The sequence below is a fragment of the Rhea pennata genome, chromosome 1, assembly GCF_028389875.1.
Source record: "Rhea pennata isolate bPtePen1 chromosome 1, bPtePen1.pri, whole genome shotgun sequence".
NCBI lineage: Eukaryota > Metazoa > Chordata > Aves > Rheiformes > Rheidae > Rhea > Rhea pennata.
Window position 1 is genome coordinate 31,747,692 of NC_084663.1, and position 19,862 is coordinate 31,767,553.

The window sequence follows — 19,862 nt, forward strand, 5'->3', positions numbered from 1 at the left end:
AATAAGGATGCTTAGCACTAGTATATCCTGAGCAATATTCAGTTAAGACACACATCTTGTTTATTTAAAACACACTTATATGGGCTAAAAATATGTACAGCTAATTAGAGGCTTTCTGCCAGTAAATAGTGTGTTGTGCAACTTGGAGCTACAGGGTTCATTTGTGTTGAGTAAGAAGACTTCATTTTATAAGCTTACTGTGTGAACTATAATTACCACTTTCTGCAGTAGGATACTCTGATTACTAGCGGGTTAAATGCTGTAGACATGCCTGTAAGTGGTTAATTAAATATTTAATCTCAATGAATAAATATGGCAAGCCACATTTCTGGGAGTTCTGAACATAGCTGCATGCCCACAAACACATGGTCAGCAACATAGCTGAGGGTAATGCTGGCCATTTCCACTTTGGCAACACAGAAAAGCAAACCCACAAAGCAGCCACCGCACGAGCCTTAGAAAATTGCCTGGTTGGAGCTGTAGAAATTCATTCCAGGAAGGAGGCTATCCCATATTCATGTAAAGATCAGCTATAATCTCCCTTTTTACATGTCTTAATAAAAATGTCATTGAAGGTTTATGAAATCTCATTTGTCTGCACACTATCTTGCCTTTCAGCTCCAAGTCAACGTCCCAGAATTATCAGTTCTGTAAGATCTGGTTCAAGATACATCATCACTTGGGATCATGTGAAGGCAATGTCAAATGAGTCTGCAGTTGAAGGATACAAAGTATGAGCTATGAAAATATTTTTTTATCTTAAAGTATCCTACATGAGGTATATTTTATAGGCAATGTTGAATGTTGATACCTTATCAGACTTAAATACAGTTGCATGCTAAAGACGGGGATGTCATGCTCAGAGATCACAAACAAACAATAGGTTAAGGTAAAGACAATAGACTTTGTCAAAATGATGAGAAAACAGTGGAGCAGTGAAATGCATTTGGGTGGTAAGCCATATTGTGAGAAAGTCTAGACCTGCGACTGCAGCAATGTGATTTCTCATATGATGGCATTAATTGTATACTGGCTAGAAAGAATCTGCTTCAAAAATGGTAGAATTTAATAGTTTTTCCTTATACTAATAGGCATTGTTCCAGTTTTTGTTTGCTGTCTTCAAGTTCCTAGAACAGTTCCTAGAACACTACTTCTTTAAAGTCCGGGAAGGTAGAGGAAGGAAAGGAATGTGTCATCTTGTTAGATGGAATTATTGTACAGCTAGAGCAACTGTATGTACCAGCTATAGGCCATGTAGAAATATGTACTACTGGCATACAGAAAGCTTCCAAAGTTAATTCCTATTTAATTTTACTGCTTGCTTAGCAGTCAGAAAATTGTTATCATGTTCTACCTGTACAAATTCTGTTTGATGATCTGATTGCTTCCTGGCAGTCGTAGAAAATGCTTCACAGACATGATTCCAGAAAGTGGAAATCTTTCTAAAGGTTTTACAAGACAGGCACTGTCACATTTGCAATAGTTTAATGGCACTGAAGATTAATAATGATATTAATTGTTTCATTTATAAAAATGGTATTAAATTATTTATATTCAAGGACACAGCTGAGAGGTGAGGATTTTATTTGATGCTGTTTGCCACTCTGAATTGTATCTTCTATCATTTAAGTACATGGTTTGAATCCAAGGGCTGAAATTACTTTTCCAGAGATGATGTCATTTTATAACAGAGAAAACAATGAAGAAACATCCTATCTAAAATCACCTTATGTAAAAATTAAGAATACAATACTTGCTGCTAAGTTTTAATTTATATAAATAAAAGCCTAATACTTTTTAGCCCACACACTGTACTTATATAACTGTTTCCGGGGAAATGTAGTTTTTCAATAACTATAGCTACTGTGTCTTTCCTAGGTGCTTTATAGACCAGATGGGCAACATGAGGGCAAATTGTTTTCAACTGGAAAGCACACAATAGAGGTCCCAGTCCCCAGTGATGGTGAATATGTTGTTGAGGTCCGAGCACACAGTGAAGGAGGAGATGGAGAAGTAGCTCAAATAAAAATTTCAGGTGAGAAGATACTTTTCCTCCTTCCCCTGCTCCTTGAAAATCTTGGACCAAATATGTTCCTCTTCTCACTGTCTGGAATGAGCACACCACTGCCGTCCAGAAGTGGAGCACTAGCTCCCCTGCAGTATCTAAGCTGACAGTGTTTATCTTAGAATCTTGCTGAAGACTGATAATCCACCTAGAAACTTTAGCAATAGTCCAGCTAAATCCTTGAGACACTGCTGGACTTCTGAGTATGAAATTGGCCCAACTGCTGCCCCCAGTTAGATCAGCACTTTCACAAGCATCTTACAAATGTAATAACGTGGAGCAGGCCTCAGGCTCAAGAAGTCTGCTTGCAATAATCCTATAGTTCCCGATATCTGTAAGCTCTGTATTTCATTCCTCTCTCAATTACTGGTAAGAAGAGAGAAAGTAGCTGGAAAAAGTAAGTGATCCACATATGAATTCTTAGGAAAGTTCCACTTTGGGAACACAAGGGAAGCTGTGACGCATACAGGTGGATAAACAATTAGAAATGCAAGTGATCTTCAGAGATGACTTTAGAGTGGTTTGGATGAATGGTAGAGTGGACAAGGGAACTTACAGGAAACAACTGAATCAACTTGTGCTCAGAGTTGATTCTAGATATGAGCTCAGGCATGGTCTGCACACCTCTCTGTTTCCTGTTAGTTTTGTAACTTACCAAGTGCCTTAGTGCAGTGTGTGTAAAGTAGAACATGTGAACAAATATCAAGGACTTTGATAGTGCTTTTACCAGATTGTGATTCAAACATTTGCATTGTATTCTTATATTTTTTCTTTTTTAAAAAATTAACTTAGGAAATACAAGGATTGAACATCAATAACATTCCTTGTCATACTGACAATTCAACAGTTACTGTGTCCTTTTAAAAAGCAATGCCTGTGCTATATTATATTATCTCTGTGCTGTGAGGTAAGATGTCTATTCCAAAAGGAGTGGATCAGCTGTTTTTCATATGTGTGTATAATTTATGTAACCATAAAGTGCAAACTTATAGGCATCACCATTTTTGTTTGGGTAAAGCATCTATTCCAGTCTTGATGAAATTGAATTTAAAAGTGGAGAATCCATCATTTGCCTCATACTTCATTCTATTGATTAATCACTTTTACTGTTGACAATTTTTTGCCTAAGTTTTTATTTACATTTATCTGGTTTCAGGGTCTGGCCATTGTTTCCTTTTATAACTTTTCCCTGGATTAAAGAATCTTTCAGTACCTGATATTTTCTCTACATTAAAATATGTATATATATCAATCTTACACTGTATATGTATACACATATATTATACGTATATATATCAATCAAGTGACTTAGCAAATGCTACAAGGCTGAGCTCCTTGAATTTGTTAGTAATAGCATTTTATTCAGTTCTTAAATAATTTCCACAGCTCTTTTCTGCACATTTCCAACTTCTGAGATTTCCTTTAAGTAGGCAAATGCTAAAACTATATGCAGCATTTCAACCCTTCCCCTCTGCTGTTTGTGGAGATAAATCTCTCCTCTCTGCTCTTAGCATGCCATGCATTATTCATGAAAGGCTTGCATTAGCCCTTTATTCTACTACAGTATGCTGTAAAATGATGTTCAGTTTGTCTGCCCAACACCAACCTTAAATCCTTTCTGGAGTGCTTCCTTTCAGAGTACAATCTCCCATTCTGCTCTATATGTGGCATAACTCTTTTATTCTTTAACATACAATTGGCTATGATAAAACAAAGTTAGTTTGAATAAGTTTAAGTTCCCAAGCTATCTGGATTTCTGTATGAATGTATTCTCCTTGATCTTCCTTGCTACTTTGTCATTTTGGTTCATGTGCACATTATCTTTGTTGTTTACTTCTAAGTCACTGATAAAGATGATTCAGTAGTGTTAGATCTAATAGCATTTCCTGAAGAATTACAGTACAGATTTGATGATCATTCTTCAGTGACTATGTTGTGAAATGTGAAAAATTAGATGTGCCTGTGATTGAATTTTTAATCTGCTTAGCATATGTTCTGTTCAATGTGTGTATCATTTTTTATGAAGATATCTTGGGGTACTAGGTCAATTGCTTTACCAAAACTAGTACATTGCATTGTATCATCATACTCTGGAGGAGTCACTTTTAACACACTTTATGATTTGCAAAATAGTTAAAGCAATTCCTGTCTTTAGGACACGTCTTAGGTCATCTTTATATCAGTCATGTATCATCATCTATCACTGGTGTTGCTCAAAGACTCTTTAGGTAGCAGCCCTTAGGTAGATCACTTCTCAGAATGGAAGCAGAACTGTCACGTCAGTATAATGTTGAGACCAAGCTAGGAAGGCTTGCCCGTAAGGCCTTCCCCGAGTTGATCTGTACAGAGCCACCTTCTCTATACTGCACTGAGAACTTGGTGCCAACTTGGCCAATGCTAGTTTGTTGAATTTTGTATTGCTCCGCACTTCAGACAAGTTTCCAGCCACGACTTCTACCATACCACAGATAGGGAGGCAGCATGGCCTAGACGAAGGCAGCAGGACTTGGAGTCAGTTTAAGAGAGGACACTGAAAAGGAAACAAAAGACAGGGCAGTCTCTTTGGAAAACACACAATACAGACCACTGGGCAAGCATTTCAGGCTCAAACCATCTTTTCTAAAGAGCCGAATGAAGCTCAGTTTTAAACCTACATGTGACAAATTGTGCCTGCTAATTTTTATTCTTCAGGAAATTTTCTAGGAGTACAAGAGAGCTTAGATTATCTAACACAAAGAGTGGTTGAGAGTTATATGACAGAGTAATGAGAAGCTTTTAAGCAATAATGATTTTTCTTGGAAACTTGCAAAGAAGGGAAGACCTAGTTTCTTGGAAATGTAAGTTCTGGTTGTCAACTAGCCAGAATGAGATTTCTAATATATACACAGAGAGATGTAAGCAATAGGTAAGGGAAAACATACAGTATCTTACAAAATTCAGAGAGGAGTATTGCCTTACTTGACCGTTAGGCATCTGATTCTCCAATATTCACCTCCCCCCCCCCCAAAAAAAAAAAAAAAAAAAAAAAAAAAAAAGAGTGAGTTCCCTGTATAAATGAATGGGGAGTATCTAGAATAGAGATTCAAAGTAGCCTGCAAGCTGACCAGGAAGTGCTAAGCCAACTGCAAGGATGCACTGAAGAGAGGGGAACGTCTAGAAATTGCATGTGTCTTACAGACTGGTATTTTCCTGCTATTGATTGGGATATCTGTGGGTTGAATTCAAATCCAAGATAATATATGTGGTGCACCTGTGAATTTGGTGTATAACTTTCCATTATAATCAATTGTGATCTAGAGTGTAATTCAGATGCTAAAACATAAGCTTCTTGTAGTATTTGAGATGCACTAGGCCTGACAGGAGACCTGAGATCTTCTGGATCAGCAGCTGGAGGCCAGGCAGGACACCAGAAGGCATCTTCTGGCCTATATTTCAGGCATCTGAATTCACCCTTGGCAAACCAAAATCATTTCTCTGGTTTCAGTGGCTGCAATGCTGTGCTAGACTACAAGGTTGTCAGCATGCCACAGATGTGCGCTGAGCACTTCTAAGCACTTGCTAAATTAAGTCTTCCAGTGGTTTGGGCACAAGAATATCTAGTTCAGGAACCCTGACTGGCCCTAACGTCTACAACTTTGGTTATTAAAAAAAAATGGTAGCATAGGTTTTATTTGAAAGTCAAATACAAAAGAAACTAGAAAATTTTATATTTCTAGTTCCACCCTTCACCTAAGGCACAAACTTTTCTCCTTCTTCTCGTTCTCCCAGAAAACCTAGGCATAGGCTGAAGTGGGAGGTAAACATTTAGAAGCAACTTTGCTCTCATATAACCAGCCAAATTCCTACTGGATACAGTTTTAGTTAAGTATGTCAGTTTGCCAAACACAGCCATCACACATGCTTTTCTTTTTATTGTGTATCCTGAAATGTAAGTGCTTATCATAAAATCATTTACTGCATATCTGCTGAGCTGCATTTCAGCATATTGGTAAAATAAATGTAAAATACAGTCATAAACTGTTGCCATCTTTTTAACTGGTGCCTGATGTAGTGAGTTAGGGATTTGGGGATATTTTTTAAGGCTGTTATAATAAATTCATGAGCTACATGATTTAAAATTCAGTCTTGAGATACCATACCCGGTTGAAGGTTGGAACTACTCATTTAACCAGTGGAGTTAATCAGTTTCAGGGGCTGATCGTAGGCTTATCTGTTTCCTTTTAAATATATTTAAAGCTTAGGATTTTTCTGTCTCTTGCATGCTTTCCTTTTTGCATGCTGTGTCATAATGCTAACATTAATGTAATCAAAGCAATCCTGCAATCAAAACAAACTAAAAACATACGGTGCTTAGTTCTTTTCTCGTTTCACTTGGGTAACTGTGCTGGCCACAGTGGAGTTAATTTATGCCAGAGAAAGGAAACAGAGATTCAAGCTCTCAGATTTTAAAATTTCATCCATGTGGGAGGAGGAGAAATTCTGATTTGTGAAAGTATTGTGAAAAAATGAAGATACCATGAACCTTCAAATATATATATTTTTGCCCTTTATCAACCAACATCCCAAAATTTTAATTATTTTATCTTTTTATTTCTTTTTATTGTTATTTTAAAGGGAACATTAATACTTATTGCACATATTAATCAGGTGATCATTCACTTTTAATGTGGTATAATCAAAGTCTTTCGATTATAATTCCAAAACATCCATCTCTTGTGTAAGTAAGAGGAGAAAACAGGTAAAATCATAGCGAATGATTATGAAAGCAGATTATCTATCTGGCTATGTATTGTATGAAGTCCGTAATATTGAACTTGGAACTTATTACACAATTCTGACAAGAATGTAGCAAAAATATTCTACGAAACTAAAAATATCCTTCCAAAAAGGGTGCCCTGTATGAGAATGTAATTTTAACAATGCATTTGGCTGTTGTCTCATGGCTTAAGAATGAAGTAGGAAATATGCAGTATAGCCTCTAACCTGTATACATAAATTTACCTAAAACATCATTTCCTGATATTTCTCTTGCTTTCCCTTCATTAGGACATTTGATTTCATCACAGTCCAGTTTATTGGTACTGTTTAGTTCCAGACCTTTCTTTGACAGCTAAGATTTGACAAAATTTTTGTGAATTTTTATTTCTTATATATCTCCTTTTTCTCATATTCAAATGCAGTAGCAGGAAGGAGTGTGGAAATGTTTTCTTACCTAATTATACTGTTTAGTCTGCATTATCCTAAGATACTCTTGATGCTGTTTATTTTGTCATTTATGTTTGTTTATACGGAAGAGCCTACATGAGAAAGTGTGAATGCAGCACAATGTCATTGTTAGCCACAATGCTCATAACTGACCTGTGCTGTGGCAGCTGTATAGCTAGAAATTAGACAAGTCTGTATGTGTACATGTATTTATAACACAACAGAGATTTAAGAGAACAATATCATACAAAGCAAAAGCAGTAGAGATTATTCGTTATCATGATAATACTAACAGGACAGGAATCCTTAGCTTCCATAAGTTGAAAAACAGAAAAATAACTACTGTCTCGTGAAGCACCTTGTACCTTCCTCCCATGCTTGGCTTTTCATGTTCAGTTTCAGTTGCTACATGCCTGTCTGTGAGCTTGGGAATTGCCAGCAAAATCCCCACTGAGGGCTATTGCATAAAGTCATGAGAACTCTGTAATGCCTTTAAAGATTAATAAAAAAGAGAGCTGTGGCAACTTCTTACGCCTTGTTACATGTTTTAACTTGCTACATGTTGGAGATTTTGCTGGCTATTCTCAAGTTTGCGAGAATGTTACAGGAAGATGTGACTATCCCAGAAAAAGATATATTCTTGAAATTGGTGTTAGGCCACAGAAAGTGTATAGAGGAACTAAAAAGTATAGAGAAAGTCGGCAAGTGCTGTGGAGTGAATTTGGGACAAGGAGAGCTAGAGAGACAAGGAGTCTTCAGCTAGAATAGGGTATAGTAAGGTAACCATGAATGGTAAGGAAGAGATGAGTAGGAAAAGATTATTCACTCTTCTTTACAATATGAGAATGAAGGCACTCAATGAAATTGGCAGCAGCAGATTGAAACACTCAAAGTGTTTTTATATGGCACAAAATTAAATTATGGACCTTCCTGTGACAGGACATTGCGCATGCTGTAGTTATAACTGGAGATAGATTTATCAACCTTTATTTGAAACAATGTCTTACATTCAGCCTTTGACTCAAGAGCTCCTGACTGGCAAAAACGGGAAAGTATATAAGGGGAAAGTCATATTCTGCATGCCGAAAATTTTATTTTGCTTTCTACTGTTATTGACTGCTATTGGAGTCAGTGTCCTGAGTCAGATAGGCCTTTAACCTGGCTCACTAAAGCTGATCCTATATTCCCAAATTTAGGAATGTGTAAAATGCTTGAATAATATTTAGTTGATGAGAGAAAGATTGGTTCTTCTTGTGAAATCTTAATGTATTTTCTTTACTGTTTTCAGCAGTTTGGATATTACCCACCAGACAGTGACTGAATTTTAAAATGCACAAGGGGAAAAAGAAAAATAAATTGTGTTTCAGTGTGCAGTTAGAAATTCTTTTGTTAAAAATTCCAGCAAGCTTTTGGTTGCCGCTGTTTCAGTAGGACCATCAATTAATTAAAGGTTTGGCATTCAAATCAAATTTGGCTGATTTATTCTTACTCATTAATTTATCCAACTATTGAGATTAAAAATAAATAAATATTTTTAAAATCATGCTTTTCTTTTTTATTAGACCAGCACAGGAACACTATACTCCTTTTATTTTCTGAAACAAAATGCTGGGTATTTTATATTCAGTTAGCCATGTCATTAGAAGAAAGTAGAAAAAAATCTGAAAGATCATTATTTATATTAACTCGCTTTTGCCTAAATGTAACAACACAGCAAAAAGAATATCACAGAAAAAAATCTTATAGCTTACTGAGTGAATGCCAAGGTTAATTTTTTGCTTTAATATTGTAATTTCTTTAATGCATAATGATTGAATTTATTACAAATGCAAAGTCTGTTTTCATCTTTTAGTAGGACATTTTACTGTTGAATTACATTTATACAGTATTTTTAATTACTTTGAAAAATGAAAGCTAGCCAACTAGTGCTTAGAGTGATTTAAAGTAATCTTTGGAAGACTAATCTCATTAATTTTTTCCTCTTAGTAAGCTAGACAGGATTGCAGACATGATCACAAAGGTGAAGGAATGGAAAAGGGAATCCTTTCTAGTTAAGACAATTATTATGTTTTTTAATTTTCAGTACCAAGCAGTGCAACTTCATTATTCAAATTCTTGTGGTATGTTAAAGTATACAATTTATTTTACCTTTTGTGGGTGCCTTGGAGTGGTGGCATACTCATACCTCTCAGTTTTGTGCACTTAACCTAGCCAAACTACCTTCTTTCTCAGTTCCATGGAGAGTGATTCAGAAGTCCTAGGTTAGACTTCTGCTGTAAAGCATTTTTAGATGAAGCCTCTCTCTCTTAACAGAACATTACCCAGCGATTTTCTGATGAAAGGCAGTAATGATCCTTTTTTTCCAGTGACTTCAGTGGCAAAGTCCAAAAGACTTCAAGAACCCTCTTAGGCAGTTAGGAGAGCGCACAGCTCCTTAGTTTAGTATTAAGGAAGTATCACAGAATCCTTAATAAATGCAAAAGTTTTTTAGTGTGATGGAGAGGGCCAATCAAACAGAAGCACATTCCTGCTTAAAGGACAGTTACAAAAGTGAGGGAACCAAATTCTTGGTCATAGCAGATAACTTAATAGATAGCAGTGGCCACAAATTGCAACTTGGGAGGTTCAGGCTAGACATTAGGAAAAACTTCACCAAGAAGGCAGTGAAGCACTGTAACAGGCCGCTAAGAGAGCCTGCACAGTTTCAGTCTTCGGAGATTTTTGAGACTCAGCTAGACAAAGTTGTGACTGACATGATCTAAGGTTGGCGCAAGTCCTGTTACAAGTGGGAGGTCAGACTAGATGACTCCCAGAGGTAGGTGCTCCTATGAACTGTAAAACTTCTGAACTTCAGAATTACTGATGGAACATTAAACGGTAAATGTTTAATTAAAGCCATAGAATATTGTGATTATTTGGCAGCTGGTAGTAATGTGTAAATAGATGCATTTGTTACTACAGATACTAAAAGTAGATACAATCATATATTCGCTTATGACATAAGGCATATTTGTAAAATACTGAATGTTAGTGACAATATGGGAAATAATTGTGTGTATTTTTGCCTTCCTTCTGTAAATGTATTAAACAGTACATCTTATCACATCTTAAAACACTCCAGGCCCTTTTCAGAATACTTAATGGACTTTAAAAGACAAACTCATTTGTCAGGTGTCTAATATCCTGAAAACATTCTTACCTTTTAATATTAATACCTATGCATTTTACTTTAGATATCGACCATATTCTAAAGCTAGTTATACTCTATGCCAGTGGAACACAATTATATTAAGCCAGTGGGGAATGGAGGGAAGAATATTAATTCTAAGCAGAAAATGTCAGAAACATCTTTCATCAAAGTTGATGTGAGTGTTTGAGATTGTCAAGTTTAGTGTTTCTGGCTTTTAACTATGGGGAGGCAAAGTAAAAAATTTATTAAGAAAGAAATTCTAACAAAAGATCAATTTAAAATTTTCTTCTTCGGAAGTATGAAAATCTGTTTGACCTGAGAACTTTTATCATTTTGGAGATGAAATTTATCCCTGAAGTTTCAACTGAAGAGACATTAATCTCATGGTTTGTGTAAATATTTATGTCTAGTGTTATCTGTACATGATGTAGTCACATCAGTGGCTGGGTTTTGGGCTGCCCATTGGTCCTTTCCATTAATCCTTGCTCCAGCAGAGCACTTCTATTCTGGAGTTCCCTTCCCTAGGGAGACCTGGGAGTCTTGGGCCACTGAGGTTAGTGGGGATTTGGGAGCCCCTCATCTTACCACCCATATCCTGCTTCACCTCACAGCCCACTCCTGGGCTATTCCTAAAGAGTCCAGGAGAGAGGCTGTACCATCTTCCTCGACCTCCTTGTTTCTCAAGAGCTATGCAATAATTTGGCTTACCTCTACGTGATAACTGTGTGGCACAGGAACAGTTTCATGAGCTGTACCATATGGCCTATGGTAAGCCTGGTCACATGCTGGGGAGATACAGTGGTCTCTTCCTGCCATGAGTGCTGTGCTCCAGCCCGTTGAAACTGGGCATTTCTGCTGTTGTGGATGCTGATGGTATTCTTTATCTTGGGATGTGTGAGCAGCGTTCCAAGCTGAAAGATAAAGACTTCTAAGGCAAGCATTTAATGTATTTAGACATACCACATCTGTTCCCAGGATCACAGAAATTTTAAATTGTAATACTTTTGTTCTTAATTCACCTACATTATGTTCCTGGATTGTTTGCACCATTCACTCATTTTACCACGTGGGTTGTAAAAATACAGCTTATTTGCAAAGTGAAGAGTGATATATCTGGTATACATTTGGGATGTATTTATTTGCAAAAATGTTCCCAAATTCCTATTTTCTTGAAAAGAAGAAGCAGGATCCTTAATCCCCAGGAAGAAGGATCCAGTAATTCCCAGACTTGCCAGCTGGCCAGACAATATCTATCCGTTTTCTTCTTTTCAAAATTGGAGCAAATGTTTTCTCTCCTGGCCTCCCTTTTCTTCCTGAAAAATTAGCCCTTCTTGATGACCAAAGGAGGACCAACTTTCTCTGAACAATCACCACTCATAATTTCTGAGACAATGCAGAATACATTAATGTGTGGAGCATTTACAGCCAGGTGCTTTGCCACACTTGACAATTTGCGTAATCACAGATACACTTTTTTATATGGATAAGCTACTAGAATTAACCTAAAGTAAAACTCAATGCTGCTTCTGCTGTTCCAGCAGGCAGTTTCCAGCAGTGAACACCTCTTCCTAGCTGAACACTTGATTCGGCCTTACTTGGTCTGGTCGTACTCCTAGTGCATCTTGTGAGCCAGTTTGTCAGGAGTGATTACTCACAACTTGAGAGACTTGAGCAGAGACTGAGAGGTATGATAAGCCTTTAGGTCATATCTGACCTAGGCCATATCTATCCTGAAGCTCATAAAGTGTGTATGAAATACAAATTAGATTTTTGCATGGGTTCTTTAGTCACAGAAGAACCTCTGCAAAGTGTTCTTGCTATTACTTGTTGGATATCTACTTTTAAAAAGTATATATAAAATATTTTACCTTTGGGCTTCTACTTAAGTGTCCATGCAGAAAGAATCTATAATAAACATTAATATATGTGAAGGTGAAGAGGCAGCTGAGTTTACATTTATTGGCAGTTAAGTAATAGGCCTCTATTGTGGTGAGTGTAGTTTGCAATTGTATGTACATGGGACACATGAGTTGCTGATTGAGAGAGATAGCACGCATTATAATACTAGGAGAGAATGCAGCTTTATATGCTGAATATATCCAGCCCATACCTGGCCAAGCTTAGAAGAAATGTTATAATTATTCTGTTTTAATTTGCATCCACATGGGTTTTTGTACACATTCATTAGTGTGTATCTGTATCTTTATCTGGCACTTTTCTAGTTTTTAAAAGATTATTAAAACTGACAGATTGCAATTGCATTACTCTATTGTACAGTCTTAAATCCTGCAGTCAGTACTCAGGCAAAACTTACATTAAATTTCCATTCATGAATTAGAGCAGAATACAGGCTGTCATGCTCTGGTGATCCATATTTGAAGTAAAATAAAGTATAGTTCCTGAAAAGTGGGTCAATAATCCAACAAGAAAAAAGGAAAAAAAAAGAGAGAGAAGATCTGTTTAATGTGTATTTGTCCTCCTAGTGCTCTGTTAACTTGCTGATTAAGAGTTTAATTGGCTTCATTACAGAGAGCTATTACAAGAATCTCTGCAACAACATCTGCACCTTGTATGGAACAAGGTGAATTGCTAACTATTAAATCTAGAGCCAGAAGAGCACTTCTTAGGGGAAGATTTTTTATTTCTTTCTGTTTCTAGAATAGTTACATGCAAATAGAAATTTCCACATACTTGCTTGTTATTCAAGTTCATTCAGCAAGCTTTTTTCCATGTTTTCTTACATTAGAAGCATTCAAAATATGAGTTTAGTATTGTCTTTCCAGCTGCATTATCCCATTATCCCATTATCCTGACAAAGGTAGAATGCATTTTGTGTGGATAGTCTTAAATACAAAGTCTGGAATTTGTTTTCTGTGGCTGTTGTTCATTTTTTAAGAACCACTGCTTTGATATTTGGGGATAAAGACTACAGAAAAGACTCATTTGTCTCATAAATCACTGAAAAGTACAGATAAATATATCCCAGAACTTTCCTGATTGCCAAACTGCCATTGCAGTTGTTATATATGAGAACATCTATCAACATACATTCATCTTAAGTATAACATTCCTCTCTTTATGTTTACTTATACAAGTGGTCTTCCAATATTTTCCTTAATTTTATCTTCTATTGTAGTGGATATACTGCTTTCTATGTTCATTTCTTATTCCCAGAAACATATTTTTTACAGCTGAACTGAGCTGATGAAAAAGGATTGGTAGATCTCTTGTGTTGGTTTTACAAGTACTTGGATATCAGAAAAGTATTAAGAAAAAATCTTGACTTCAGAAAGCAGCCTAACAGTAGTAGGGGAAAGACTGGGAGTGGGAGCAGAGAAGAGTTTGAGAGGTATGAAGCAAGAGAAATCTGAAGGTGGAGTTTACTATGAGGGAGAAGGATGGGAGTGGAAAACAGAAAGACTTCATTTAAGTGATAAGCAGAGTCAGGAGGAGTAAGGTGGTGGACCTAGAAATAGGAGAATAAAAGGAATATGGTTGAAGTTGATAGTAAATCCTGTGGCAAAAGCCCTGCAATTCTGGCTTCATGGCAGATGCTGTGAACTTTCTCCCTGTCTGGACAATGTAAAAACCTGCATCATGTAAGAACAGTTGTTTCCACCTTTCGTGTTAGAAACAAGAGGGGAAACAGTTGGCCACATCTTGGATGCCATCTTCTGAATATATCTCTGATGGAGTCCACATAGAGCTTCAGCAGTAGGTCAGGACACATTGAATTTTGGATCTGCTTCTCTAATAGCCCCCATAAACACATCAGGCATTAGGCCTTTTTTTTTCCTAATTCTTCTGTCTGTATTGTTTGCTTTTACTTTTTCATTTCCCAATATTCTGCTTTTGCAAAATCCATGCATTCTTGGTGAAAAACAGCAAAGTTCCATAAAGCAGGAGTAAGAACTCTTGAGCCTATCATTTGGTCCATCGGAATTATTAATCACTTCCCTCTGCTCTTTCACTTGTCCCTTCAGAAGTGACCAGCAAACATTACCCCTGTTTTTGTTAAATGATTTTTGACATGACAAGCTCTACATACCTCACCTGAACAACTGCAGGCATGTCCTATCATGTGGTATTTTGTCACCTCAGAAATATCCCTCTGTTCCTGGGCAGGGAAGGGCACACTTCTCTAGCACCTTTGTTAGAGACGATTTGGCTGAAAGGTCGTTGGACCAACCTCTCTCCAGTAATGTACAGGTAATATATATATATATCAGGTGGAACCTGATTCTTCCCATTTTATTCAGGAATTAGTTCTGGCTTGGGAAGCCCTGTCACAAGTCTGTTGTGGGGAAAGAATCAGCAGCACACAAGTTTGACACATGTTCCCAGCTGGCTTTCAAACAACTGCCTGAAAGCAGTCGTCATTGGAAATGGCAGGGCTGAGGAGAAGAGGTTGTGCTATGAACACAGGGAAGGGCTGCTCAGAGCTCAGTTAAATGACTCTGCAAGGAGGCCCAGATTTTCCTGAAGAGGCCAACACAAGTGCAGCCCTCAGATGGGAGGACTCAAGTTAAAATAAAAGCATGTGTTTCGGTTTGTGCATATCCGTTTCCACACTCCACAGCTATAGGCACCGAGATAAGACATTGGCTTGTACCGTAGCATGCTGTGATATTTTATGGCCCAAGCCACACATACAAATGTGGCCATACATTTTATGGCTTAAGCCATGAATTTGTTCGTAGAAAAATAGATAGCTGTCAAATGGCAGTGGGCAGGACGGTAGCTGGGACTGTCGGTTTTCCTCCACTCCAATGGGAAACTCTGCTGTTTTTACCTTTATTTCCTCCCTGCTAGTTTTCATTACATTAGTCCTTGTCTGAGGCTTTGGCCCTGCCTATTGTTTTACCCAAGGAGATTCGCTTGTGTGGAGGTGCAATCCTCTAAATATTTCATGGGTAAATAATAAACTCAACAGCTTTGAGTGTATGCATGGAATTTACACATAGCTGCATATGTACAGAACTCAAAGGAATTGCTGCAATGAGTTGAGCAATGTATATTAATATGTCAGTATGGAAAAGCTCACCTGATGCAAAGATAATGACTCTGTATGTGACCATTTATTGGGTAAAACTTGTTTGGAGGACAAAACTTCATCTTGGAATTGCAAATAGTACACGGATAGTACATCAGAGAAGGGGGTGATCAGAAGGAAGTCAAAGTGCATTGAGATATACTGTGAAAATCCTTTCAGAAAATGAACCCTGCAATTGTTTATGTAGGAGGCACAAATGACTGAATATTATCAGTTTCATATACCCACAGTTAACTGCTGAGTTGATGAACTTTGGAGTTTCTTGATTTGGGCTTAGTCCACATACTTTCTAAAAAAAAATGTATTTTGTTATCTGTTAGTTCCATTTCCATCCAGTTTCCTTATTTCCTCTTTATTACTGTGGGTAGGAATATAAATTCTTGAAGGTAACTTTCAGATACTTATTTGGGCATATTTTCATTTCAAAACAGCAAATTTTTTTCACACTCAGGATCTTGTTTTGCTAACTTCTGGTTCATACAGCACTTTATTAATAGGAGGTTTGAGACAGACCCAAAGTGAAGAATCGAGGTCTTTATCCTGAAAGATGCAGAAATTTATCAGGCACACACATAAAACTACAGACTTGTCTTTCTAGAAGCAGGTGTGATGCTTGGCCAGGTGATGCAATTTACTTGTCCTTGCAAGAAGTTCTGATGAGAAAATGCGAGTGGTCTTTTGGAGCTTTAAATTCTATGAAAGATTGGTTGAAATTTGGTACACTGTGCCCTGATATTAACTAAATAGGACTGCCTGCTGCAATCTGTGCTGTTTAGTTCACATGTGCCTTTTCAGTCTGTTGATTTCTTCAGTCAGAACGTTTTGCTGCAGATCCCTCCGGTAGGTTGGATCCAGCAGCTCCTTGTGACCATCAGAGCCAATTGCAAACACTTCTATCCTTAGACTATGTTCAGCAGCAGCAATAACCTACGGCCCACACTGCCCACTTACACGGTGCCACTAGAGGAGCCTCTCTGGGATGCCAGAATAGCCCATTCTCCAGCGCCTTTGAGACAGTCTTTGGCTTATCTCCGAGACGAACAGTTGATCTCAATTTGGTTGGGTTATTTTGTAATATGGAAACTTGTTTACAGGGAGCTGGACCATGATGACATAAGTTATTTTAACACAATAGCAATTCTTATACCTGTTTGTCAGAACAAGTCATGTAAAGTTTGCAAGATGTCAATTCATGTTTTTTGTCTTAAAATATTTGCCTAAGAAAGACTCTTGTGACCTGAACAGACATAAATGTGCAAATGCCAAGCTGTTAGAAATCAGCCATCTGGACTTTGTAAGCCAGGAGGTAAACAAATGGACCAGGCTCTTTAACATCACTCAGATTATTGCTGATCATAATAACATTAACATTTCTAAAGGTGTCTCTTTGCTTCATCACTTTTCAAAGACTCCATTAATTTTGTTTTCACATGTTTAAATATTTATTTTGACCTTTTGCCTCTTGGTATAACCTCCTGGCTTGTTAGACCATCCAAATCAAAATACGCTGATGTGTTCTGAATGGCCTTGCTGGCTGTATAAACACGCTGAATAAACAACTCCTGCAGAACAAAACACCGAGTCCTCCACTGTACTGCAGCGAATTTCTTTATCCACTTCAGATTATCCACACAGGTAGAAGCTGGGCTGAGGTATGCCAGCTGGCTTTCAAGCCTTCTTACCCTGAATTGTTGCCTGCACCCCGGGGTTGTTTGCCATGGGTGATGCCAAAGTAAAACCAACGCCGTGTTGTCTGTTCGATGTGCAGGTGCCGCCGCTGGAGTCCCGCCGACGCTTCTCGGCCTGTTGCTGCCGACCCTTGGTGTCCTTGCTTACCTGGAGTTCTGAATGTAGCCCGACTTATCTTGCCCTCGACCGCCGGCCCTTTGAACACGAGGACTGCAACTCTTTCCAATTCCCGTGGCACCATCCTAAGCCAAATAAATTACACTTTAAAATGAATTACCCTACTGATTTCCTATGAACTTTAAGAGGACTGAGGCATCGAGGAACTCCTCCATTAAGTAGAGCAACTTTTGAAAGGATAAGAAATGATTTTTAACTTGTTCCAATATGCCTTATGAAACACTTACGCTGATCTGTGACAGTTGCATGATTTGGTCCAATGGGGCAAGTTACAGTGTTAAAACCCAATAACCTAGGCTGTACAGTGAAAGTAAAATCACCACATGTAGGTGCTTTAACTTGAATAACAAATTGTGAAATATAATAGAGATTGAAATGTTGATTGTATGTGATAAATGTAAGAGTACTACGTCTGTCTGTACTATCTTATATGTTTTGTGTACTGCATATTTTTGAATGGCATCACCACCATTTATTGGGATTACAAGTTTTTAGAGATACAGTCAAAGCAAAAACATTTATTTATTTTTAGAGCTGTATTTCTTGAGGCTATTGAATATGATTTAAAGGATTTGAAACAAAACTCAGTGACACAGGATTTTTTTTTATTTTAAATATGTTCAGAACACCTGAGATATTCATAGCATGCTGAGCTTAAAAGAATTTGCCAACAATTTCAGTGATGCTAGATTTACCATATTCTTTTCTTAAAATAATTCTGTTCAAAAATTCTGATTTTTTATATCAATTACTATTTCAGTTTTATTATAGAGATAATACTAATGACTGCATATGCCCCTCTGTTGCAGTTAATTTACTCTGATCAGGATTTGCTGCTACAGTCTTTATTGCTGATTGTAGAAGTGAAATGCCAGCTTTCAGAGAAGCAACACTATATATTTCTTTTTGATTATTATTTCTATTATTATTAAGGTATTAATAAGAGCACTTAGTAGCTTGAAAATAGAGTACAGGATAGATCAGCCAAGTGGACCATGAAATGGTAGGAAACTTATGTTATTTTTTAAAGTGAAAAGATTTAAAATATAAGAAAAAGATATAGAATAAATGGCAAAACAGAGTAGCACAGTACAAATATTATTATGATATTTACATTTTTATGCTGCAGATACCAGGTGTTACCTTCCTGTATCGAAGGCCTACATTTGGGAGAATTATATGCTTTTTCAAGAACCTGATATTATTCTAATGTTCATAGTGTTGTAAATAAGAGTTTTAAAGTTCGGAGACAGTTTCCCTATTTGATAGAATCCTGAATGATCCAATTATATGTTAATACATGAACGTCAGATCCCAACTATTAGTTGAATCTAAATGTTAACTATGGCCTTTGCAAACTGGGAATGCTATTAGAGGTAGAGAATGTTTTTGTTCTGACTGTGTCTACAGTGTTTCAGCCTTTTTTGTTGTTTTTTTTTTTTTAAGTTGTTAAAGAAATGCACATTCCTTTCATTTTCCATGGTGTGCTGGGACTTTAGTTTGAGTGTGAATGTTGAAGAAACACAGTGATATTGAATCAGCTGGCTCAAGTAATAGTGCAATGTCTGATGCTTCAAGAATTATAAGCTTTGAGTCATATTTTATTAGCACAACCTTGCTAGCTACTTAGAAATAGATTTTATCTTTTTAGAATTGATACTGTAGAGGTCCATAATAATAATATTTACATGAAGCAGGAATAGGTCTATTAATGATTTACACCCCCTTCTTTAATTTGTATAATTTTGTACAATATATTTACATGTAAAAGTGTAGAGTCTTCATTAAGAAATATCAATAATACTGTTTTTGTTTCATTTTAACTATTTGTTACAAGATGAAACTTTTTTAAATAGGTGAAAGTGATAACTTCCCTATAGAGGAATGTCAAAGTGTCAAACACTACTGAGTTTCATAAATTGTATAATTATTTGAAAGAAAAATGAGCTGTCTTCATACATAAGAAACTAATATGGTGTAAGCCTTCTGTACAAAAATTTATGTTTCATTGTATTTTATTCAGTTTGGTTCTTTTGCAGTATGACTCATTTTTATATAATCTACAGTCACAACTAAATCTTTTGCCAAATGCATGATTGCCTTTTACTTTTCTAATACATGGTGTAAGAAACAAAACTGGTTAGTTTTTGCATGAAAATGACCGAGGAGGGAGAGCCACTTCTTTTTTAAATCAGCAACACAGATGAGGTAGATCTCACATAAAGATCAGATAGTTCCAGGTTTTTCATTGTTTCACATAATTGTATAAATTTGACTGGGACCTTCAGTTTCAAACTGTTGTCAAGAAAAACTAACTAATGTATCATCTGCTTAAAAATGCAAGGTTCTTAATTAAAGTTTATATAGATAGACATATTTGTTGTTTCTTTATATTTCAGGAAACTTGATATTACTATTATTTGATACTGACGAACTTTGAATTGTTTTTTAGTTACTTTTTATCATTTTTTTCAAATGAGTAG

At 36.7% G+C, this 19,862-nt stretch overlaps 1 protein-coding gene across 1 annotated transcript in view; it reads left to right on the top strand.

The window, feature by feature from the left end:
• Nucleotides 1-19,098, top strand: part of CNTN1 (contactin 1) — a 95,532-nt gene extending 76,434 nt beyond the window's left edge. The window contains exons 21-23 of the mRNA XM_062567403.1: nt 619-731; nt 1,879-2,035; nt 17,282-19,098. Of these exons, the coding sequence (XP_062423387.1) occupies nt 619-731; nt 1,879-2,035; nt 17,282-17,361 (350 nt within the window). The 3' untranslated portion in view covers nt 17,362-19,098. The remainder of the gene's footprint in view (nt 1-618; nt 732-1,878; nt 2,036-17,281) is intronic.
• The last annotated feature ends 764 nt before the right edge of the window (nt 19,099-19,862 follow it).